A 24750-nucleotide genomic window follows, 5' to 3' on the forward strand; every position below is an offset into this window, starting at 1 on the left:
GAATAGAATGTTTTACAATACAAGGGTGCCAGAGTGTTGTGATATTTTGGTGCAGGCAGATAGCACTATCCTGGGGTAAAGCACTGGTTCACATCCAGGAACTCCTGCCCAGTGAGGTACACAAATAATGGGGAGGGGACAGGCTCTTGCACCTCCCAGCAAATAGAAACATTTCTCCATTTGGTGCCCTCGCTCTACCTGGTCCCACTCCCCATGGGGCTGATTCTCCCATTTACTGGATTGAAGGCCTGTGGCAATTCAGAAACCCACACTTCCATGGGTCTTCAATGCCTTTGGGTGCCTGAATATCCAACTGTTTCCGGCGAGCACAGTCAATTGAGAGAGGCCCATGTTTCTATGATCAAGCTCATTCCTGTTGTGTATAAGGGCCTTCAGCCTGTCGGCGAGGGGCCTGGGAACAGTTTCGGGCTGGTGCCCATGGACAGGGAAGGTGAGTGCTGCAGGAAGACAGCGAGAATCCACGAGGGAACATTCCAAAAATATAAATACAGGAATCCTGCCCCAACCCCGGTTTTGCCATACGTGGATTTCAAGTATACACGGTTTCCTCTCTGCGACAACTTTTGCCAACCGCGGCAGTGAATTTTGCGTATGTGGTTTTTAATTTAGGATTAAAGTAGATAACATGATTTTATTGCTTTTATATTTTTTGTTATTTGAACATTTATACTGTATTTGCGAACTGTGGTTTTACTAACGGGGGGTTGCAGGGACGTATCCCCCGCGGTTGGGGAGGGATTACTGTATACACAACTCAAATGTGTGCAGTTTTGGCAATCTCAATCAATAGGCTACAGTGCTTTTCAAACTTTTCTGTGGAAGGTCCCTGTCCAAATATTAACACACTCCCAAGGATCCTGTGCAAATATTCTCTCGCTCCAATGGGGCGCACAACACGATGATCAGTTCATCTGTTTTGGGAGATGAGGGGTTAATTTTTCATCAACAATTTCTTTAAACTGCTTCTTGTGATCTGAATAATCATCATGAGTCTGCATTTTATTTGTTTCCTTTCTAAAGTCTGTCGCTGGACGGAATAGCCATAAATGGACTTGGTTTTTTCCCCTCTCAACCGCCTACAAGTTTTGAATAAGAGTTGCCCTCGAAAACGAGCCAGCAGTTTGCAACAAAAATTTTCTCACTCGCTGCAACTTCAAGATCCAGCATGCTCTCTGACTTCGGTCAATTTTCCATAGTCCATTGCTCCTTGGGGTTTCGATGCAATGGAGTTGTTCCTCAGTTGGTCATTATTCCCAAATTAGTCTACCTGTAATTTTGTCTCGATTGTGTTGACTGCATGAGTTATCCTCCATTTACTGTTTCGTCCATCATGCTCTTTTACCAAGTATTCACCCTGCTAATCCGGGGGTTCAAGTCCGTTCCTTTATCTGCCTCGTGGTTCCTGGGCAAGCATTGTCCTGACATTTCCTGCTCCCATTGGCTTGACTTAGCCCTTCTTAAAAGAGCAGGCATCGACAAGTCCAAGTGGGGCCAGAGTGGCTGAAGGTGTGGCCACCAATGGTGGGATGAAAGGAGAAGTGATGTTTAACATCTGTTGCTTATGAGGTTGAGAAGGGAAGTATGAGTGTATAGAATTACATAGAATCTGGAGGCTGTGGATGATGAGGGACAATTGGAGCTTTCAAAACTGGGATCGATAGATTTGTGTTAGGTAAGGGATCAAAAGCGAGAGCGGGACCTGTTTCTGGTTGGGACGGAGATCACATCTTTGAGAAGGGTAGGTACTGCAGGGAATTCAGGGCCAGGCTGACCCGGACTACTTTTGATCACCTAGATGGGTTGGAGAGGAATTTCCCAGATTTTTTCCCACAGATTAGCCTGGGTTTTTAATCTTTTCTTGCCTCTCCCAGGCGATCACATGGTTTTGGGTGGGGTGGGGTGGGGAGTGTATATTGTGATACACAAGGTATTGTAATTGTGTGGGATGGACTCGAGGGTTTTCACCTGTCCGTCATTGTTCGTATTTTCGTGGGTGGGAAAGTGGAGTTGGGGTGCAGACGAGCTATGATCTAATTGAATGGCGGAGCAGGCTCGAGGGGCCAAATGGCCTCCTGTTCTGCTGTGAATGCGAGATTACTGCGGCAACCAACAATCGAGAAGGTGACAGCCAAAAAATCAGATAGAGCGAGTTATGGATTTTCCTGGACAAGGTCATTTCCTGAGCTAGACTTTAACATTTCATTCTCACTCTCCATTTGATGCCAGAAGTTGGGAATGCCAAAAAAAAAGTTTGTAAAAGATTTCAACATTTGGGAATTTGCAGAATGGCGCAACTTTTATGGCTTTGATGTTGGAAAGTTTTAAAAAAAAATCTCAGCCCAGAGTGTCCTTCCCCTTTAATGGAAATTTGCCAACTTCCCCTTTAAGAAGCCGGCGCCGACGTCACTGGGGGGCGGGTCAGCTGACCGGGACTGTCATGGCGGCCGCCTGGCGCTGCTTCCGCTTTGCTCTGAGGGCCGCCCGGCCTGGCCCGGCCATAGGGGGAGAGGTGCAGGAAAGGCCGGCCCGGCCGGCGGGGCTCGCCTTCCACACCCGCCTGGGTGAGTGAGGGACGCCGGGGGGACAGGGGCCTGGGGAGAGGGACGCCGGGGGGACAGGGGCCTGGGGAGAGGGACGCCGGGGGGACAGGGGCCGGGGGAGAGGGACGCCGGGGGGGACAGGGGCCGGGTGAGAGGGACCCCGGGGGGATAGGGGCCGGGTGAGAGGGACCCCGGGGGGATGGGGCCGGGGGAGAGAGGGGCCGGGGGAGAGGAACCCCGGGGGGATAGGGGTCTGGGGAGAGGGACCTGGGGGGGGGAGAGGGGCCTGGGGAGAGGGACCTGGGGGGGGGGACAGGGGCCTGGGGAGAGGGACGCCGGGGGGGACAGGGGCCGGGTGAGAGGAACCCCGGGGGGACAGGGGTCTGGGGAGAGGGACCCCGGGGGGACAGGGGTCTGGGGAGAGGGACCCCGGGGGGACAGGGGCCGGGGGAGAGGGACCCCGGGGGGACAGGGGCCGGGGGAGAGGGACCCCGGGGGGACAGGGGCCTGGGGAGAGGGACCCCGGGGGGACAGGGGCCGGGGAGAGGAACCACGGGGGGACCCCGGGGGGGACAGGGGCCTGGGGAGAGGGACCCCGGGGGGGACAGGGGCCTGGGGAGAGGGACCCCGGCGGGGAGACGGGGGACAGGGACCTCCTCACCACTGAGCCGCTGTCTGACACTGAGCTTGCCTCAAGCACTGAAAGGCCGCTGCAGCCACGGTTATGCTCCATTCAAGCCTCTTCCTGTCTTTCCTCATCTAACTCTATCAGCATAACCCTCGATTCTCTTCTCCCTCATATGCTTGTGTTAGTGGAGGTGGTGTTCCCATGCGCCTGCCGCCCTTGTCCTTCTAGGTGGAAGAGGTCGCGGGTTTGGGAGGCGCTGCCGAAGAAGCCTTGGCAAGTTGCTGCAGTGCATCTTGTAGATGGTACACACTGCAGCCACGGTATGCCGGTGGTGGAGGGAGTGAATGTTTAAGGCGGTGGACGGGGTGCCGCTCAAGCGGGCTGCTTTGTCCTGGGTGGTGTCGAGTTTCTTGAGTGTTTGTTGGAGCTGCACTCATCCAGGCAAGTGGAGAGGCTTTGGGGAGTCAGGAGGTGAGACACTTGCCACAGAATACCCAGCCTCTGACCTGCTCTTGCTGCCACAGTATTTATGTGGCTGGTCCAGTTAAGTTTCTGGTCAATGGTGACCCCCCCAGGATGTTGATGGACCCTTATTGGATTTCTTGGTGACTATCGTATATTGATGGCCTCTAGTTATGCTCTTTCCCACAAGTGGAGTATTGTAGACAGTTTTGGTCTCCTTACCTAAGGAAGGATATACTTGCCATAGAGGGAGTGCAACGAAGGTTCACCAGACTGGTTCCTGGGATGGGGGAATTGTCCTATGAGGACAGATTGAGTAGACTGGGCCTATATTCTCTAGAGTTTAGAAGAATGAAAGGTGACCTCATTGAAACATACAAAATTCTTACAGGGCTTGACAGGGTAGATGCAGGGAGGATGTTTCCCCTGGCTGGGGAGTCTAGAACCAGGGGTCACAGTCTCAGAATAAGGGGTCGGCCATTTAGGACTGAGATGAGAAATGTCTTCAGAGGGTGGTGACTCTTTGGAATTGTCTACCCCATAAGGCTGTGGAGGCTCAGTGGTTGAGTATATTCAAGATAGAGATCGATAGAGTTTTGAATATTAAGGGAATCAAGGGATATGGGGATAGTGCAGGAAAGTGGAGATGAGATAGATCATCAGCCATGATCTTATTGAATGGCGGAGCAGGCTCAAGGGGCTGAATGGCCGACTCCTGCTCCTATTTCTTATGTTCTTATGTTAAGTGGAAAAATTCTCTCTCTATCCAATCTATCAAAAATTTTCATAATTTTTAACGACCTCTATTAGGTCACCCCCTCAGCCTTCTTTTTTCAAGAGACCCAGCCTGTTCATCCTTTCAAGGCAGCACCCAGTGTACCCCGAGCTGCTCTGTCCCCGCTCTCTGTCTGTGCCCGTCTCTGACCCTTGCCTCTGGTCTCGCGCGGCTCCACATGTAATCTAGCGAAGCGACAACTTGAGATTTTTCCCTGTTTGCAGTAGTTAGAACTTACACACCAGCAACAAGATCAGGCAAGAGTTTAATCCACTTGTTAACTTCACCGAGGTCAATGTTCAGTTTGCTCCTTCACTTGATACACGAGGAGTCACTTGTGGACTGAAAGACGGGTAGCTTTGATGTGACGTCGTGCAGTCCTTGGTTCAAAGTGGTGACCACTTTTGTCTGTTTCCAGATGTCCGTCAGTGTGAGGACACAAGCCAGAAACCCAAGAGTTTGACGGATGTGTAAGTACAAAAATCTGAGCTTGCAGGGTTGTGGATTGATTGACGGATAGATAGACTGGGGAGTCTAGAACTAGGAGGGCACAGTATCAGAATAAGAGATCGGCCATTTGGGACTGATGAGAAATTTCTTCACTCAAAAAGTTGTAAATCTTGGAATTCTCTACCCCAGAGGGCTGTGGATGCTGAATTGTTGAGTAATATTCGAGGTTGAGATCGATAGATTTTTAGATATTAAGGGGATCAAGGGATATGGGGATCGGGCGGGAAGTGGAGTTGAGGTCGATGATCAGCCATGATCTTATTAAATGGCGGAGCAGGCTCGAGAGGCTGAATGGCCGACTCCTGCTCCTAATTCTTGGATTCTTTTTATCTCTCATTCAGTCAGTTCAGTTCCTTGTCCCTCCCCTAATTTTTTCTCCTCCTCTTCTGAGCGTGCTGACTCATGCTGGGATACTTGCTTCCCCCTCCCCTCCCACTCACTCACTCCCTTTGGCCTGTCGGTGTTGTATTGACTGTTGGTGGAGACGCCTGGAGAGCAGTGCAGCTTCCACCCGGGGCACGATATCCCAGATTACTTTGTATATAAGTGAGTTCACGCCGTGGGGGGCTTGCCTATCCAAGTGACTTTTGAGATAAAGCATCTGAAGCGAGCTCACATCATACCAGCAAATGCTCCCATCAGGCATGCTGCATGAATCATAGGTTCTTGGCTAAGGTACCCAGAGGGCGATCAGAACCGTTCCCCAGTTCAGAAATTAACACCTTTTAAGAGTAAACTGATGAGAAATAAATTGTGAATTTTTACAGGCAACTTTCGATAAACGCAAAAAATCTCTGTTGATTTACAACTTTAATCGTCAATAAATAATTGTGTTTATGATCAATGTTTTTCCTTGTTTTAGAGTAAATGTAACCTTCATCGACCGATCAGGGCGCAAGATTCCTGTGAAGGGGAAGGTGGGAGACAATGTATTGTACTTGGCTCATGAAAACGGGATTGATCTGGAGGGTGAGTACTGATGGAGTGAAATCTTTAAATTCTTCACCTGTGCACCTTCTTAAAGAAAGAGAACGGATTGACTTGGTGATGTTGGTTGAGGGATAAATATTGGCCAGGACACTAGGGAGAATTCCCCTGCTCTTCTTTGAATAGTACCGTGGGATCTTATCTGAGAGAGCAGACGGGGCCTCGGTTTAACGTCTCGCCTGAAAGACGGCACCTCCGACAGTGCGGCGCTCCCTCAGTACTGCCCCTCCGACAGTGCGGCGCTCCCTCAGTACTGCCCCTCCGACAGTGCGGCGCTCCCTCAGTACTGCCCCTCCGACAGTGCGGCGCTCCCTCAGTACTGCACTGGGAGTGTCTCTGGAGTGGGACTTGAACCCGTGATCTTCTGATTCCAGTGAGCGTGCTCCCCACTGAGTTGCAATTTATAGTCTGGGAAAAGCAAATGTTGATGTTTAAGACTTTTACTTCACCCAATACTTTTTTTTAAAGTATGCACTGATAAAATGCCTAATCATTTCTCTCAAAAGTCTGAAAGCATTTCTCATGCATCAGATTACTTTTTGAAGGATAGTCATTGTTGTTATGTCGATAAATGTGCCAGACAATTTATGCAAAGCAAGATTCCACAAACATTGTTGTTTGAGGGCGGAATGTTGGCTGGGGCACGTCTAACTTCCCTTCCCTTCCCTCATATATCCCGAAGTCCTGGTGTGAGTGTTGTTGCTTCACACTGCACTTTCTGCAGGGCAGGGATGTCCTTCTGATCAGACGTGGCCTGTAACACACGAGGATGTGAAACTAATCAGCTCCCCTTCTCCAGGCCAATAATAAACCTTTGTCTCTCCTATTGAATTAGTAGTGCCACTGGTTTAGGGGGGGCTCTGAATAAGTCAAATTCTGTGTTACAGGATTTTCCAGGATATTTATCGGTGTTTAGAGAATCATATTCCACGATTGTATGAAAACTGCACATCAGTGCCTTTGCCAGTCAGCTGTGTGTTGCTGAATCTTTTGTGTGTGTCGATATTGCAGACATCCCTTGTAGGCAGTGTAAGGTCACTGTATGACCTGGTACCTCGCGTGGTAAATACACTGCCTGGTGTGGTGCTGTTCCACACGCCGCAGAAAGACCCCAGGTTTCATCCTTGCCCTTTGCTCCATTAGCCAACCATACCTGGGTGGCAATAGCTGGACTGAGGAGCACTGACAAAGGATACAGTTCCTGCTTCTAATCACTCTCCAGTAACCCCTGCTGGAATTCCTGTGTGTGTGTAGATTTTGGAAGAGGGCAGGGTCAGGGTCAGGATGAGGTTTGGCTGTGACTTCACCCATGGTTGATTGCAACAACTCTGGGCTCACGTGTAAAGAAAGGAGACTTGAGCACGGCACCAGAGAGCTGCTCCTCCACTGGTGCACTTATGTCCCAGCAAGAGATGGTGTCTTCAAGAGAGATGGAGAGAAAATGAGAAAGAAGCTGTGGCCAGTGTGTGTAAATAACCATTTCCTTTCCCTGTGAAGGTGCGTGTGAAGCTTCGTTGGCCTGCTCGACCTGCCATGTGTATGTGAATGAAGAGCATTTCGATAAACTACCTGAAGCGGTTGAAAGGTAGGGAATGTGTTGCTGTATCCGATATCTGCACCTGCATCGTACAGTACAAGGATTACAATTCGGGCCCCCTCCCAACTTTCTAATTCATATTATGCCAGATTATAGTTTCCAGATGCTAACCTGTGTTCTATGATCGAAAATTTGCAGTGTAAGCGTGTGACGGATGAGAATACTATGCCCAGGAGCTAACAATATACCCTTTTACCACTGGGTTTAGCACTGGAAGATGTAAGGCATCCCAATTGTATAATCCTAATCGTTTCCGTAGATGAAACATTACCATACTGTCCAGGCAATATAGTTCAGGTTACACTGCAAATCAGGATTTATTACAAAAAATAAATTTACATTGAGTATAGCAGCAGGTAAACAGTAATGTAGTGCTTACGCCAATATTTTAAACCTGCTTCTGAAACAAAAATTAACAAAACTGTTCAAATGACTCGTGCATTGAACGCTCCTGTCTGTGTGGAGTTCGAGCAATGGAGCGTTAATGGTTTAACTGAGCGATTTGGGCAACTGAGCACTGCTGCCCAGATCTACCTCACACTTTCCCTTTGAAGTAGACGCAAGTTGTTGTTGGTGGACCAGCAGCCCCTCGCAGTCTGGAACAACCTTTACTGGGAAATCCCCGCGTGAAGCCCGACCCAAGAGTGGTCTTCAGGTGAAGTGTGGTCATTGACCTGGGCGCGCGGATGTTATTCCGTCCCTGTTTTAATGCCATGTGTTCTGTCCTTATTTTTACATAATATGTTGATATTTAGTTAAATAGCAAAACTTCAAGCAAGTTGGGAAACGAAGTGGGAGTTGGTCAGAAGTTTATCAGCTGGGAGACAATAACCTGAGGCACTGAAGCGCCACCACTGGTGGCAGGGTGTAATTACAATGTGACCTGTTTACATAAGAAATTTGCATCTAAACTGTGGACATAGGAATCCATAATGGAAAAAAGTTGACCCAAATATGTGGCAACAGGTTGTGTGTGCAAGAAGTAACATTTTTAATACTTTATTGATAGATATATGTGCCAGAGTTTGCAAAGTTGAGTGCCAAATGCAATTAAAGATGTGTTTTTCCAGGGAGGAAGACATGTTGGACATGGCACCCGTCCTGCAGCTCAACTCCCGGCTGGGCTGTCAGATCATCCTCACCAAAGAATTAGACGGCATGGAGCTTACGCTGCCTAAAATCACCAGGAACTTCTATGTGGATGGGCATGTGCCGAAACCCCACTGATGGGCATTGGCCGGTGTACCTGTGGCAGACAGGGAGGCTCGCGTCATTCCAGTAATGCTTCGAACGCACAACTCGCTCGATGATTGGCCAGTGCCAAGCGGACAGGCACCACCACCTCTGGACAGGAGCGGAAAGGAACATCCGAAGCAATTCGGCGGTTTGGAGTGGGAGAGAAGACGGGGACAAAAAATTTGGGGGAAAGATCGCGCTCATTACTCTTTCTCCACACACACACACACACACACTGAGATTTAGAATCAGTAGATATCTGTGGTGAATTTTGTTGTCTGTCTGTCTGTCTCTGTCTCTCTGTCTTTGTTTCTGTCTCTGTGTCTCTCTCTCGTTAACCTGGCTCCTTCATCCTCACACCAGAATCACAGCATTCCGTCGGCATAAAGCAACCAATTTTAGCAGTGTAATTATTGGGAGTCGGTGCACGAATGAGAACTGATAGAAATGCCTTACCTCTGCTCGTGGAACCATAGCAGTGAGAATTGTGCGTCTTTCGATGGGGTGAAACACAGCGAGTGAGAACCATCAACGTACAGCGATGTCCCGTTAAACACCTCAATTAAGTACAGCAACTGCTGGTTTGTTCCTGGAACTCCACTCCCTCCCCCTTCTGATCACCGCCATTAAGGTGCTCTCCGTCAGACGGGACTAACCTGTTGTGATTTGGGACCGTGCGGTGAGCATTTCAATCCTTGCCATTTGTAAAACCACAGTGCTCAGTGATTCTGTGAGTTGCCTCCTTTATAACGAAGCGGACAATGGTTTCTGGGCATAAATATAAAAATACTAACTGATAACAAGGAGGTTCAGTGGCTGCAGTTGCCCCTCAAGAGGCAGCAATGTCACAGCAGAAGAGTTTTAAAGTCAGGAATTTCAGAAAAATAAGGAGCAAGTTGTGCTGTGAGAGAGTGCAGATTGCTGGTGTTCAGAAAATGAAATGTGCTAATGACGTGTGTGTGTGTGATTTATTGATCCGCAGTGTAGCAGATTCCTGGGAACGTTCTCTGGGATTCGAGCACTGGACAATGCGAGGCTGAGGCCCCAAGTAATTCATCAAAACCGCAAAGTGAGATCCCTCCTCCCCCACAGACCTGTGCACCCAGGGTACGGGCCACCCCTGGCTCAGGGTTCGGCCTGTCCCGGGGTTCGGCCTGTCCCGGGGTTCGGCCTGTCCCTGGCCCGGGGTTCGGCCTGTCCCTGGCCCGGGGTTCGGCCTGTCCCTGGCCCGGGGTTCGGCCTGTCCCTGTCCCTGGCCCGGGGTGCGGCCTGTCCCTGTCCCTGGCCCGGGGTGCGGCCTGTCCCTGTCCCTGGCCCGGGGTGCGGCCTGTCCCTGTCCCTGGCCCGGGGTGCGGCCTGTCCCTGTCCCTGGCCCGGGGTGCGGCCTGTCCCTGTCCCTGGCCCGGGGTGCGGCCTGTCCCTGTCCCTGGCCCGGGGTGCGGCCTGTCCCTGTCCCTGGCCCGGGGTGCGGCCTGTCCCTGGCCCTGGCCCGGGGTGCGGCCTGTCCCTGTCCCTGGCCCGGGGTGCGGCCTGTCCCTGTCCCTGTCCCGGGGTGCGGCCTGTCCCTGTCCCTGTCCCGGGGTGCGGCCTGTCCCTGTCCCTGGCCCGGGGTGCGGCCTGTCCCTGTCCCTGGCCCGGGGTGCGGCCTGTCCCTGTCCCTGGCCCGGGGTGCGGCCTGTCCCTGTCCCTGGCCCGGGGTGCGGCCTGTCCCTGTCCCTGGCCCGGGGTGCGGCCTGTCCCTGTCCCTGGCCCGGGGTGCGGCCTGTCCCTGGCCCGGGGTGCGGCCTGTCCCTGGCCCGGGGTGCGGCCTGTCCCTGGCCCGGGGTGCGGCCTGTCCCTGTCCCTGGCCCGGGGTGCGGCCTGTCCCTGTCCCTGGCCCGGGGTGCGGCCTGTCCCTGTCCCTGGCCCGGGGTGCGGCCTGTCCCTGTCCCTGGCCCGGGGTGCGGCCTGTCCCTGTCCCTGGCCCGGGGTGCGGCCTGTCCCTGTCCCTGGCCCGGGGTGCGGCCTGTCCCTGTCCCTGGCCCGGGGTGCGGCCTGTCCCTGTCCCTGGCCCGGGGTGCGGCCTGTCCCTGTCCCTGGCCCGGGGTGCGGCCTGTCCCTGTCCCTGGCCCGGGTTGCGGCCTGTCCCTGTCCCTGGCCCGGGTTGCGGCCTGGCCCGGGGTGCGGCCTGTCCCTGTCCCTGGCCCGGGGTGCGGCCTGTCCCTGGCCCGGGGTGCGGCCTGTCCCTGTCCCTGGCCCGGGGTGCGGCCTGTCCCTGGCCCGGGGTTCGGCCTGTCCCTGTCCCTGGCCCGGGGTTCGGCCTGTCCCTGTCCCTGTCCCGGGGTGCGGCCTGTCCCTGGCCCGAGGTTCGGCCTGTCCCTGTCCCTGTCCCGGGGTTCGGCCTGTCCCTGGCCCGGGGTTCGGCCTGTCCCTGGCCCGGGGTTCGGCCTGTCCCTGGCCCGGGGTTCGGCCTGTCCCTGGCCCGGGGTGCGGCCTGTCCCTGTCCCGGGGTGCGGCCTGTCCCTGTCCCTGGCCCGGGGTGCGGCCTGTCCCTGGCCCTCTCCCTGACCCCGGGGTGCGGGCTGTCCCTGACCCCGGGGTGCGGGCTGTCCCTGACCCCGGGGTGCGGGCTGTCCCTGACCCCGGGGTGCGGGCTGTCCCTGGCCCAGGTGGCGATTCAGATTCTGAGCCAATCATCGATAGGCTGCTCCTCCATGGGGCGGGTGGGTATCACAGCTGGACATACAATTCAGGATAGCGATCAGGAGTGAGACTCTGGTTGTTTATTCCCCAGCCCACTAGCCTGGGGCACTGACTCCAAGGACAGAGCCAAGCTGATGGGGCGGGGAGTAGTGGGGGTGGGTGGGTGCGGGGGAGTGGTGGTAGGTGGGTGGGTGGGTGCGGGGGAGTGGTGGTGGGTGGGTGCGGGGAGTAGTGGCGGGTGGGTGGGTGGGTGCGGGGAGTGGTGGCGGGTGGGTGCGGGGAGTGGTGGCGGGTGGGTGGGTGGGTGCGGGGAGTGGTGGCGGGTGGGTGCGGGGAGTGGTGGCGGGTGGGTGGGTGCGGGGAGTGGTGGCGGGTGGGTGGGTGGGTGCAGGGAGTGGTGGCGGGTGGGTGCGGGGAGTGGTGGCGGGTGGGTGGGTGGGTGCGGGGAGTGGTGGCGGGTGGGTGCGGGGAGTGGTGGCGGGTGGGTGGGTGGTGGCGGGTGGGGGAGTGGTGGCGGGTGGGTGGGTGGGTGCGGGGAGTGGGGGTGGGTGGGTGCGGGGAGTGGTGGCGGGTGGGTGGGTGCGGGGAGTGGTGGCGGGTGGGGGAGTGGTGGCGGGTGGGTGCGGGGAGTGGTGGCGGGGTGGGTGGGTGGGTGCGGGGAGTGGTGGCGGGTGGGTGGGTGGAGTGGGGGCGGGGGGAGTGGCGGGTGGGTGCGGGGGAGTGGTGGCGGGTGGGTGCGGGGAGTGGTGGCGGGTGGGTGGGTGGGTGCGGGGAGTGGTGGCGGGTGGGCGGGTGGGTGCGGGGAGTGGTGGCGGGTGGGTGGGTGGTGGCGGGTGGGGGAGTGGTGGCGGGTGGGTGGGTGGGTGCGGGGAGTGGGGGTGGGTGGGTGGGTGCGGGGAGTGGTGGCGGGTGGGGGGAGTGGTGGCGGGTGGGGGAGTGGTGGCGGGTGGGTGCGGGGAGTGGTGGCGGGTGGGTGCGGGGAGTGGTGGCGGGTGGGTGGGTGGAGTGGTGGCGGGTGGGTGCGGGGGGAGTGGTGGCGGGTGGGTGCGGGGGGAGTGGTGGCGGGCGGGTGGGTGCGGGGAGTGGTGGTGGCGGGCGGGTGGGTGCGGGGAGTGGGTGGTGGCGGGCGGGTGGGTGCGGGGAGTGGTGGTGGCGGGCGGGTGGGTGCGGGGAGTGGTGGTGGCGGGCGGGTGGGTGCGGGGAGTGGTGGTGGCGGGCGGGTGGGTGCGGGGAGTGGTGGTGGCGGGCGGGTGGGTGCGGGGAGTGGTGGTGGCGGGCGGGTGGGTGCGGGGAGTGGTGGTGGCGGGCGGGTGGGTGCGGGGAGTGGTGGTGGCGGGTGGGTGCGGAGAGTGGTGGTGGCGGGTGGGTGGGTGCGGAGAGTGGTGGTGGCGGGTGGGTGGGTGCGGAGAGTGGTGGTGGCCGGTGGGTGGGTGGGTGCGGAGAGTGGTGGTGGCCGGTGGGTGGGTGCGGGGAGGGGTGGTGGGTGCGGGGGGTGGTAGTGGGGAGTGGTGGCGGGTGGGTGGGTGCGGAGAGTGGTGGTGGTGGGTGGGTGGGTGCGGAGAGTGGTGGTGGCCGGTGGGTGGGTGGGTGCGGGGGGGGGTGGTAGTGGGTGGGTGCGGGGAGTGGTGGCGGGTGCGGGGGGTGGTAGTGGGGAGTGGTGGCGGGTGGGTGGGTGCGGAGAGTGGTGGTGGCCGGTGGGTGGGTGGGTGCGGGGGAGTGGTGGCGGGTGCGGGGGGTGGTAGTGGGGAGTGGTGGCGGGTGGGTGGGTGCGGAGAGTGGTGGTGGCGGGTGGGTGGTTGCGGAGAGTGGTGGTGGCGGGTGGGTGGGTGCGGAGAGTGGTGGTGGCGGGTGGGTGGGTGCGGAGAGTGGTGGTGGCCGGTGGGTGGATGCGGAGAGTGGTGGTGGCCGGTGGGTGGGTGGGTGCGGGGGGGGGGGTGGTCGTGGGTGGGTGCGGGGAGTGGTGGCGGGTGCGGGGGGTGGTAGTGGGGAGTGGTGGCGGGTGGGTGGGTGCGGAGAGGTGGGGGTGGGTGCGGAGAGTGGTGGTGGCCGGTGGGTGGGTGCGGGGAGGGGTGGCGGGTGCGGAGAGTGGTGGGTGGGTGGGTGGGTGCGGAGAGTGGTGATTGGGTTGTTACACAACAGGAAATGATCTGCGGTATCCTCTGCTGCTTGTGACGAGTTACTCGGTGATTATTCGAGGCAGGAACCCGGTTTGATACTGTTTCCTCTCTCTGGTCTGGGACGCTGGAACAAATTACAACCCCCTTTCCAATCAATTTCTGTAATGTGAGATGGTTAACTCGGCTCAGCCTGGAGCAGGGCTGGAATCTGGGTCTGGGTACTGACCGAGCCATTGGAGTGGTGTGACACTTTATTCAGCTCTGTTGTGTTGCGTCCAGTATAAACCCCTTGAGAAGATTGCAAGATCCTGCTCTCTTAATCCTACCAACAGGACCAGCATTATAAGCTCCAACTGTGTATTAAAAATATCACTGGTTCAGATGCATTTTAAGAACGGACAAGTCCCGTGTTTGAGGACACGGAGTAAACACTTGCAGCTTTGCCTGTGATCGACAGCTGCCTTGTGATTCACCAAAGCCTCTGTATCCTCCTCCTTGTATCGATCGCTCTGTGGCTCTGTATCGATTACCTGTCGCTCAGCCTCTCAAACAGCAGAATCCTGACAACACGCTGTCACTTCACAAACTGCTGTAATCCAGATTAAACACAAGTGTGTGCTTCGACTTTAAATATATGTTCCAGTATCTCACTGCAATGCTGCAATTCTGTTCCTGTTATTTGGGGTGTGCCAGGCAAGATTGTATGTTTTTTTTTAATGTTACAGTTTGTAAATGTTGCTGGATTTTAAACATTTGGAATGTATTTAAACTTGGTTACGTGAAGTGTTGATGCATATACTCTACATTAAAACTAGAGATGTATTTTCTCACCACTGTCTGTGATGTCTCTCAGCAGCTGAAATCAGTATCCCCCTTCAGCACGTACCAAGGCCACTGTAGAGCTGCCTGGAACAAACTTTTCTGCGTTACGTGTCTGAAAGGTTACCTTCTCTCTCTTCAGGTGTTGCCTGTTATAATTGGAACGGTGGAGGTTCCTTGGGGGAGCTCGGTTAACGGGCAGAAATCAGTATTGAGTTTAGAAAATTGAGGGGGTGATCTGACCGAGGTGTTTCCACTGCTGGGGGAACCCTGAACAAGGGAAGCACAATCTTACACCAAGAGCCAGGCCGTTCAGTGACTGAGGAATCGATTTTTCACACGAAGGGTAGTGGAAATCTGGAATTCTCTGGACAACAACTTGCATGTACAGGAGCGTTATCAAACAAAATCCCTTCCTCCAAAAGGCTGTGCATGCTGAGTCAAGATTGAGATTGATAGTTTTATTAGGTAAAAGGAAGATCTTGCATTTCTATAGCGCCATCCACGACCTCATGAAGTCCCAAAGTGATTTACAGCCAATGAAGTACTTTTGAAACGTAGTCACTGTTGTAATGTGGATGTGGATTAAAGACCAAAGTAGAGTTGAGGTACAGATCAGCCATGATCTAACTGTATTGCAGAGCATAGAATCACAGAATGGTTACAGCACAGAAGGAGGCCATTCGGCCCGTCGAGCCCGTGCCGGCTCTCTGCAAGAGCGCTTCAGCGAGCCCCACTCTTTCCCCGTAGCCCTGCAAATTTTTTCCTTCAGGTGCTTATCCAATTCCCTTTTGAAAGCCACGATTGAGTCTGCCTCCACCACCCTATCAGGCAGGGCATTCCAGATCCTAACCATTCGCTGAGTAAAAACGTTTTCCTCATGTCGCCTTTAGTTCTTCTGCCAATCACCTTAAATCTGTGTCCTCTGGTTAACGATCCTTCCGCCAATGGGAACAGTTTCTCTCTGTCTCGACCCCTCATGATTTTGAACACCTCTATCAAATCTCCTCGACCTTCTTTGCTCTAAGGAGAACAACCTCAGCTTCTCCAGTCTATCCCAGTAACTAAAGTCCCTCATCCCTAGAATCATTCTCGTAAATCTTTTCTGCACCCTCTCTGAGGCCTTCACATCCTTCCTAAAGTGTGGTGCCCAGAGCTGGACACAATACTCTAGTTGAGGCCGAACCAGTGTTTTGGATGAGATGAGGAGGAATTTCTTCACCCAGAGAGTGGTGAACCTGTGGAATTCTCTACCACAGAAGGCAGTTGAGGCCAATTCATTAAATATATTCAAGAAGGAGTTAGATATATTTCTTAAGGCTAAAGGGATCAAGGGATATGGGGAGAAGGCAGGGACAGGGTACTGAGTTTGGATGATCAGCCATGATCTCATTGAATGGCAGAGCAGGCTTGAGGGGCCGAATGGCCTACTCCTGCTCCTATCTTCTATGTTTATAAAGGTGGTTCATAACTTCCTTGCTTTTGTACTCGATGCCTCTATTTATGAAGCCCAGGATCCCATATGCTTTTTTAACTGCTTACTCAACACGATTTGTGCATATATACCCCCAGATCTCTCTTTCATGCACCCCCTTTAGAATTGTACCCTTTAGTTTATATTGCCTCTCCTTGTTCTTCCTACCACTTCGCACATTTCTGCGTTAAATTTCATCTGCCACGTGTCCGCCCATTTCATCAGCCTGTCTATGTCTGCCTGAAGTCTATCACTATCCTCCTCACTTCACTACACTTCCAAGTTTTGTGTCATCTGCAAACTTTGAAATTGTGCCCTGTACATCCACATCCAAGTCATTAATATATATCAAGAAAAGCAGTGGTCCTAGAACCGACCCCTGGGGAACACCACTGTATACATTCCTCCAGTCTGAAAAACAATTGTTCACCACTACTCTCTGTTTCCTGTCACCTAGCCAATTTCGTGTCCATGCTGCCACTGTCCCTTTTATTTCATGGGCTTCAACTTTGCTGGCAAGCCTTTTATCTGGCACTTTATGAAATGCCTTTTGGAAATCCATGTGGCAAATTGGATCCAAAATTGGCTCAGTGGCAGAAAGCAAAGGGTAACGGTTGAGGGGAGTTTTTGCGACTGGAAAGCTGTTTCCAGTGGGGTTCCACAGAGCTGAGTACTCGGTCCCTTACTTTTTGTAGTATATATTAGTGATTTAGACTTAAATGTAGGGGGCATGATAAAGACGATATAAAATTATACAAAAATTGGCCGTGTGGTTGACAGTGAGGAGGAAAGCTTTAGACTGCAGGAAGATATCAATGGACTGGTCAGTTGGGCAGAAAAGTGGCAAATAGAATTCAATCTGGAAAAGTGTGAGGGAATGCATTTGGGAAGGGGCAACAAGGAAGGGAATACACAATTAATGGGAGGATACTGAGAGCTGTGGAGGTATGTCCACAGATCCTTAAAGGTAGCAGGACAGGTTGATAAAGTAGTTAAAAAGGCATACGGAATAACCGAGGCATAGAATATAAGAGCAGGGAAGTTATGCTAGAACTGTATACAACACTGGTTAGGTCACAGCTTGAGTACTTCATGCAGTTCTGGTCACCACATTACAGGAAGGATGTGATTGCACTGGAGAGGGTGCAGAGGAGATTTATGAGGATGTTGCCAGGACTGGAAAACTTTATCTATGAGGAAAGATTGGATCGGCTGGGGTTGTTTTCTTTGGAACAGAGGAGGCTGAGGGGAGACTTAATTAAGATATATAAAATTATGAGGGGCCTAGACAGAGTGGATAGGAAGGACCTATTTCCCTTAGCAGAGGGGTCAAGAACCGGGGGCACAGATTTAAAGTAGTTGGTCGAAGGATTAGAGGGGAGATGAGGAAAAAATTTCACCCAGAGGGTGGTGGGGGTCTGGAACTCACTGCCTGAAAGGGTGGTAGAGGCAGAGACCCTCATCGCATTTAAACAGTACTTAGAGATGCATTTGAAGAGCCGTAACCTACAAGGACACGGACCTAGTGCTGGAAGGTGGGATTACGCTGGGTCGCTCTTTTCCGATCAGCGCGGACACGATGGGCTGAATGGCCTCCTGTGTCGTAATTTCTCTGATTGCCCTTATCAACCGTATTGCCCTTATCAATACTCTCTGTGGGGGCGCTGTGACTCCGGGCCGGGAGGTGCTGTGACTCCGGGCCGGCGGGGGCGCTGTGACTCCGGGCCGGGAGGTGCTGTGACTCCGGGCCGGCGGGGGCGCTGTGACTCCGGGCCGGGAGGTGCTGTGACTCCGGGCCGGCGGGGGCGCTGTGCCGGGAGGCCGGGCCGGGAGGTGCTGCGACTCTGGGCCGGCGGGGGCGCTGTGCCGGGAGGCCGGGCCGGGCCGGGCGGGCTGTGACTCCGGGCCGGCGGGGGCGCTGTAATGGGAGGCCGGGCCGGGAGGGCTGTGACTCCAGGCCGGCGGGGGCGCTCTACTGGGAGGCCGGGCCGGGAGGGCTGTGACTCCGGGCCGGCGGGGGCGCTGTGCTGGGAGGCCAGTGACTCCAGGCCGGCGGGGGCGCTGTGCCGGGAGGCCGGGCCGGGAGGGCTGTGACTCCGGGCCGGCGGGGGCGCTGTGCCGGGAGGCCGGGCCGGGAGGGCTGTGACTCCGGGCCGGCGGGGGCGCTGTGCTGGGAGGCCAGTGACTCCAGGCCGGCGGGGGCGCTGTGCCGGGAGGCCGGGCCGGGAGGGCTGTGACTCCGGGCCGGCGGGGGCGCTGTGCCGGGAGGCCGGGCCGGGAGGGCTGTGACTCCGGGCCGGCGGGGGCGCTGTGCCGGGAGGCCGAGCTGTCCGCGGCCGCTCCTGTCGCGGGGGGCTGTCACTCTGGTGCTGAAATGGCGGCGGTGCTGGGGGAGAAGGCGATGCTGAATTCGCTGCCGGAGAATGTGCTGGTGGAGATCCTGTCCTACCTCTCCACCCGGGACCTGCTCCGCCTCAGCAGGTACCAGCCCGGTGGGGGAGACAGGCCGGGGCCGGGGCCGGAGCCGGAGCCGGGGGCTGGGGCTGAGCTGTCGGCCGGGCCTCTGCCCCGGGCCTGGCTTCAGTCGGTTCCTGTCAGGCCGGGGCTGGGCCAGGGGCTGGTGGTGGGACAGGCCCGGGGGGTGATGAGGCCTGGCCGGCGGTGTCTGTGTCCGAGGCTCCGGCCGCCTTTCCCACTCCCGACATCTGTTGACAGAAGCTGGACATCCCGGGAGAGTCCGAGCAAAGAAAGCCTCGGAACTACAGTGTCAGCCAGTGGGCGGCACCCTCGCCTCTGAGTCAGTGGGTTCAAGTCCCACTCCAGAGATTTGAGCACAAAAAATCTAGGCCGACACTCCAGTGCAGTACTGAGGGAGCGCCGCACTGTCGGAGGGGCAGTACTGAGGGAGCGCCGCAGTGTCGGAGGGGCAGTGCTGAGGGAGAGCCGCACTGTCGGAGGGGCAGTGCTGAGGGAGCGCCGCACTGTCAGAGGGGCAGTACTGAGGGAGCGCCGCACTGTCGGAGGGGCAGTACTGAGGGAGTGCCGCACTGTCGGAGGGGCAGTACTGAGGGAGCGCTACACTGTCAGAGGGGCAGTACTGAGGGAGCGCTGCACTGTCAGAGATGCCGTCTTTCAGTTGAGACGTTAAACCGAGGCCACATCTGCGCTCTCAGGTGGACGTAAAAGATCCCATTCGAAGAAGAACAGGGGAGTTCTCCCCGGTGTCCTGGCCAATATTTATCCCTCAACCAACATCACTAAAACAGATTATCTGGCCATTATCACATCGCCGTTGGTGGGATCTTGCTGTGTGTAAATTGGCTGCTGTATTTTCTACATTACAACAGTGACTACCCTTCAAAAAAGTACTTCATTGGCTGTAAAGCGTTTTGGTTGTGAAAGGGGCTATATAAATGCAAGTCTTTTCTTTCTTTCACAATCACCAGATGTCCCAAAGTGCTCTCCAAGTCTCTGGCGTGTGATTTGAACCCACAACCTTCTGACTCCGAGGCGAGAGTGCTACCTACTGTACCCCGGCTGACACAGAGTCAGTTACTTCAGGAAAGGAAGGGAACTGTACCCCAGGGAGTATCAGCAGTGAGAGGAGGTTATAACTCGCTGCTGAGTCATTTTGAAATCTCGCCTCTCTGCATTTTGGGAGCTAATTGCTCGCCGAGGAATCTCTGGAAATGGTAGACGTAATAATTTGCACAGTACCTGGTAGTTTGTGCCTGGGGAGGAGAGGAGGGGGGAGCGAGGGCCAGGATCCCAGCTTCTTCCCCAATTTTCCTCCCCTCCCAGCTATAAGAAAAATCAAATGATACTTGCTTTCATTTTTAGAACATTGTTCACATCAAAACGTCTCAAAATACTTCACAGTTAATTACTTTGCGAAGGTCAGTGACTGTTGCGTGGGTAAATGCAGCAACCCTTTCCACTAGCTGTGACATGAACTACCAGCTGTTTCTGGGTGGTGATAGTTGGGAATGTTGCACAGGATTCCAGGAGAATCCTCTGCTCTTCACATATCACATGGAGCTCTGTGCAACGCATCCTCGACAATGCAGCACTCCCTCAGTACTGCACTGGGGGCTGGAGTACAAAGGAGGAGGTGATGCTGCAGTTGTACAGATCCTTGGTCAGACCCCATCTAGAGCACTGCGTTCAGTCCTGGGCCCCGCACCTCAGGAAGAATATGTTGGCCTCGGAAGGGGTGCAACACAGATTCACCAGAATGATACCGGCACTTAAATTATGAGGACAGGTTGCATAGAATAGGCTTGTACTCCCTTAAGTAAAGAAGGTTGAGGAGTGATCTGATCGGGGTATTTAAAATGTTAAAAGTAGATAGAGAGAAGCTATTTCCTCTAGTGGGGGAATCGAGGATGAGGGGACAGAATCTTAAAATTCGAGCCAGGCCAATTAGGAGGGAAATCGGGAAGCATTTTCTCTCACAAATTTGGAATTGTCTTCCCCCCCCCCCCCCAAAAAAAAAAACTGTTGAGGCTGGGAGTCAATTGTAAATTTCAAAACTGAGATTGATCGATTTTTGTTGGGTTAGGGTATTGAGGGAAATGGAGCTGAGGTACAGATCAGCCATGTTCTAACTGAATGGTGGAGCAGGCCTCCTCCTGTTCTTATGGAGTGCCAGCTCTGGAGGAGGGTGGCTCCTGCACGCTACATTCTGAGACCCCGAGGCAAGGGTCTCACCAGCCGAGCCAAGCTGACCTTTTAGTTGCTGGATGCAACGGCCAGGACGTGATTGCGACGGGTTGTTAAGCTGAAACATTCATATTTTGTGTTTCCCCAGAGTTTGCAAAAGATGGAGACGATTAGCTTACGACAAAGGACTCTGGAAAGATGTTAACTTAACCCCGTACAAGGTAAGGGAACAGTCGCATTACAAGTCAGTGTTTCTGACTGTCTCCTAGTTTTGCCCAAGGGGACCTCACCGTGAGAGAAACAATTTGATAGTTTTATCTCATGGTTCAGTCGTTAAAGGGACCTTGGGTGCAGTGTGAAGCCATGCACTTCGAAAGATTCCAATGCAAACTTCAAAATTAAAGAGACTGCTTTACGTATGTTGAATGTTTAATGTCTTAATCTAAATGTACACTCTCGGGAGCCGCAAGCCTACATTTCGTTGTACTGCACTTGTGCACTAACAATGACAATGTTGATTATGATTATGATTATTACGTGCAAACATAATCAATAATTAAAAGAAAATGCTTTAGCAGAGTTCCAGATTTCCACCACCCTTTGTGTGAAGAAGTGCTTCCTGACATCACCCCTGACCGGACTAGCTCTAATTTTTAAGGTGACGCCTTGCCCCACCAGAGCAAATAGTTTTTCTCTCTCTCTACCCTCTCACAAGGCAGCCCTTGGAATTCCCAATAGTGACACTGCATGCAAACATTGGGAATATGTTGTGTTTCCCTGCTCGGAATTCTCACTCCGAACCTTTCTCCCAAAACAAGTCAATGCCTTCTCGGACTGTCTCTTCAGTGAATCACTAATGGTTTGATGCTGCCGTTTCAGGTAAACTCACGGATACTCTGGCACCTGGTCAGGCATTACCTGGGTGGTACTCTGAGGACCCTGAGGGTCAAAGGTGTCCTTCATTCCGTCAAGAAGCACGAGTCCCTGACCGAAGCCTTGCTGTTGGAGATCGGGAAGCGCTGCCCGAACCTGAGTGAGCTGCGGCTGATTGAGATGAGCCTGCGGGGCATCAGTTACGAGTGTCTGCCACCGTCGTTGCTCAGCCTGGAGCTGACCCACTGCGAGATCCCGATGCATTGGTTCAGAGCAGCGGCGACTCCCAACGGGACCCGCATCCCGCCTCGCATCAAGAACCTGGAGGTGGACAATGTGCCAAACTTCTCGGACCAACACCTCCAGAACCTGGCGTCCCGCACCACCCTGAAGGTGCTGATCCTCTCCGGCACGTACCGAGTGACCGACTCCGGGATCGAGAAGTCGGCCGAGAGTCTCTCGGAGGTGGTCCACCTCAAGCTGCACGGCTGCAACATCTCCGACGACTCGCTGCGCCATATCGCCCGGCACCTGACGCAGCTCCGCACGTTGGACCTCACGAACTTCTGCTCCATGAGCGAAGTGGGTCTGGCCTGCCTCGGGGGCCTGCGCTCCCTCCAGTCGCTCTGCTTTGAGTACTGCAACCAGATTACCGTCGAGAAGCTCTTGGCTGTCTGCACCGGCCTTCCATCGCTGACCAAACTCAACCTGAATGGGAACCCATACTCGGAGGGGGACCTGCAGAAAATCCGCCAGAGTTTACCCAACTGCACCGTCACCAACGATTTCCCCGACATGGATTCTATGCCTAAATTTTAACAGCGGATTGTTGACACCTCTTATCGCGGCACTGGTTTGGTTTGTGGCCGGGGGGGCGGGTTGGGGTTTGCCAGCTGTACCACATAAGTAGGGCTGTTCTTTTTCCCCCTTGGCTTGCATGGATTCCGTGTGTTAGTCAGGCCTGAGAACATCGTGTTTTAATTAATGGAAACTCGCCGCTGAAACCCCCCCCCCTTCCAGTAAATGCGCCCTGGAATCGATGCCGGCGCTGTGCGCACCCCGACACCTTGGGAAGGGGGTGGGGGGGGGGGGCGTGTGTACAAAGTTGCCGCTATGGACTAATATTGGGGTTGAGTTTGGAGTGTATTCAGACAGGGCACTCACACAGACTGCTGAGCAGAGGCGAAATAGGAAGTGGTTTGTTTTGGTTCCCTGACGTCAGACAGATTGGATGGCGAGTTTGTTGGTGCTCTGTATCTTTGGATGGCCATTTCTAATTTGGAAGAATGTGGTAGGTGGGACTGCAGCAATCTGTACAGAGGTGAGGGAATCCAAGGAGGAAAAGCATTAAGAAATGTTTCCGATTGCAGCACATCGCAGGACTGGTAGACAGCTTGACGCACAGACCCCAGCGCTGGGCACAGGAGTGGGGCTAACTAAAGGCTTTACTAGATCCTGACAGCCTGCAAACAATATTTAAACTGTTCAGTAATCGTTATACCGTCAAGCTAGGTAATTTTGTTTTGTTGCTATTGAAAATAAAGTTTATCGTTTGTAATAATTCACATCTCTATTTCTATATATAATGCAAAGAAATTGATGTTCCACCAAACTCAGTGGCCAATTGTGATCGTGATGCTTTGAGTCAATCTCATTGGCCAATAGTAATCACGTGACCATTCCGTTGCACCTATCCCAGAGCACAACCCCATCTTCACGAACCACTGTCCCTTGAGTTTGGCCTTTGCCCATGTCACAGTACTGATCCCATTCCTATCCACCCAGTCGTAGCCAGAGAATCACCTGCAATGGCTTCTCGTCCCGCTCCCGCACCGTTACCTCTGGTGTCCCCCAAGGATCTATCCTTGCCCGCTCCCGCACCGTTACCTCTGGTGTCCCCCAAGGATCTATCCTTGCCCGCTCCCGCTCCCGCACCGTTACCTCTGGTGTCCCCCAAGGATCTATCCTTGCCCGCCCCCGCTCCCGCACCGTTACCTCTGGTGTCCCCCAAGGATCTATCCTTGCCCGCTCCCGCTCCCGCACCGTTACCTCTGGTGTCCCCCAAGGATCTATCCTTGCCCGCTCCCGCTCCCGCACCGTTACCTCTGGTGTCCCCCAAGGATCTATCCTTGCCCGCCCCCGCTCCCGCACCGTTACCTCTGGTGTCCCCCAAGGATCTATCCTTGCCCGCCCCCGCTCCCGCACCGTTACCTCTGGTGTCCCCCAAGGATCTATCCTTGCCCGCCCCCGCTCCCGCACCGTTACCTCTGGTGTCCCCCAAGGATCTATCCTTGCCCGCCCCCGCTCCCGCACCGTTACCTCTGGTGTCCCCCAAGGATCTATCCTTGCCCGCTCCCGCTCCCGCACCGTTACCTCTGGTGTCCCCCAAGGATCTATCCTTGCCCGCCCCCGCTCCCGCACCGTTACCTCTGGTGTCCCCCAAGGATCTATCCTTGCCCGCCCCCGCACCGTTACCTCTGGTGTCCCCCAAGGATCTATCCTTGCCCGCCCCCGCTCCGTTACCTCTGGTGTCCCCCAAGGATCTATCCTTGCCTGCCCCCGCTCCCGCACCGTTACCTCTGGTGTCCCCCAAGGATCTATCCTTGCCCGCCCCCGCTCCCGCACCGTTACCTCTGGTGTCCCCCAAGGATCTATCCTTGCCCGCCCCCGCTCCGTTACCTCTGGTGTCCCCCAAGGATCTATCCTTGCCCGCTCCCGCACCGTTACCTCTGGTGTCCCCCAAGGATCTATCCTTGCCCGCCCCCGCTCCCGCACCGTTACCTCTGGTGTCCCCCAAGGATCTATCCTTGCCCGCCCCCGCTCCGTTACCTCTGGTGTCCCCCAAGGATCTATCCTTGCCCGCTCCCGCACCGTTACCTCTGGTGTCCCCCAAGGATCTATCCTTGCCCGCCCCCGCTCCCGCACCGTTACCTCTGGTGTCCCCCAAGGATCTATCCTTGCCCGCTCCCGCTCCCGCACCGTTACCTCTGGTGTCCCCCAAGGATCTATCCTTGCCTGCCCCCGCTCCCGCACCGTTACCTCTGGTGTCCCCCAAGGATCTATCCTTGCCCGCTCCCGCTCCCGCACCGTTACCTCTGGTGTCCCCCAAGGATCTATCCTTGCCCGCTCCCGCTCCGTTACCTCTGGTGTCCCCCAAGGATCTATCCTTGCCCGCCCCCGCTCCCGCACCGTTACCTCTGGTGTCCCCCAAGGATCTATCCTTGCCCGCCCCCGCACCGTTACCTCTGGTGTCCCCCAAGGATCTATCCTTGCCCGCTCCCGCACCGTTACCTCTGGTGTCCCCCAAGGATCTATCCTTGCCCGCTCCCGCACCGTTACCTCTGGTGTCCCCCAAGGATCTATCCTT

The 24750-nt window shown here is 55.1% G+C and overlaps 2 protein-coding genes across 2 annotated transcripts; both read left to right on the forward strand.

Moving 5' to 3' along the window:
- Window positions 1–2007: 2007 nt before the first annotated feature.
- fdx2 (ferredoxin 2) lies at window positions 2008–10067 on the forward strand. Its single transcript, XM_085971872.1, has 5 exons — window positions 2008–2582; window positions 4845–4896; window positions 5799–5905; window positions 7421–7508; window positions 8591–10067. The coding sequence occupies exons 1-5, from the start codon at window positions 2321–2323 to the stop codon at window positions 8745–8747; spliced, it is 666 nt and encodes a 221-aa protein (XP_085827998.1). The 5' UTR covers window positions 2008–2320; the 3' UTR covers window positions 8748–10067.
- An 8052-nt stretch (window positions 10068–18119) lies between these two features.
- Window positions 18120–22944, forward strand: LOC147097773 (F-box/LRR-repeat protein 12). The gene is made up of 3 exons (XM_085971874.1): window positions 18120–18329; window positions 20659–20731; window positions 21390–22944. The coding sequence occupies exons 1-3, from the start codon at window positions 18223–18225 to the stop codon at window positions 22200–22202; spliced, it is 993 nt and encodes a 330-aa protein (XP_085828000.1). The 5' UTR covers window positions 18120–18222; the 3' UTR covers window positions 22203–22944.
- The last annotated feature ends 1806 nt before the right edge of the window (window positions 22945–24750 follow it).

This window comes from Somniosus microcephalus, chromosome 31 (genome assembly GCF_052327205.1).
Source record: "Somniosus microcephalus isolate GS21.2 chromosome 31, FLI_Smic_1.0, whole genome shotgun sequence".
Taxonomy (NCBI): Eukaryota; Metazoa; Chordata; class Chondrichthyes; order Squaliformes; family Somniosidae; genus Somniosus; species Somniosus microcephalus.

What these genes read in the sequence shown, in the direction of transcription:
- fdx2 (XM_085971872.1), top strand. Translation starts at nt 2,321, where the DNA reads ATGGCTTTGATGTTGGAAAGTTTTAAAAAAAAATCTCAGCCCAGAGTG. An exon ending in CCCAAGAGTTTGACGGATGT is followed by an intron (nt 4,897 to 5,798) that starts GTAAGTACAAAA and finishes TCCTTGTTTTAG; the next exon opens with AGTAAATGTAACCTTCATCG. An exon ending in CTACCTGAAGCGGTTGAAAG is followed by an intron (nt 7,509 to 8,590) that starts GTAGGGAATGTG and finishes GTGTTTTTCCAG; the next exon opens with GGAGGAAGACATGTTGGACA.
- LOC147097773 (XM_085971874.1), top strand. Translation starts at nt 18,223, where the DNA reads ATGGCGGCGGTGCTGGGGGAGAAGGCGATGCTGAATTCGCTGCCGGAG. An exon ending in GACCTGCTCCGCCTCAGCAG is followed by an intron (nt 18,330 to 20,658) that starts GTACCAGCCCGG and finishes GTGTTTCCCCAG; the next exon opens with AGTTTGCAAAAGATGGAGAC. An exon ending in TTAACTTAACCCCGTACAAG is followed by an intron (nt 20,732 to 21,389) that starts GTAAGGGAACAG and finishes CTGCCGTTTCAG; the next exon opens with GTAAACTCACGGATACTCTG.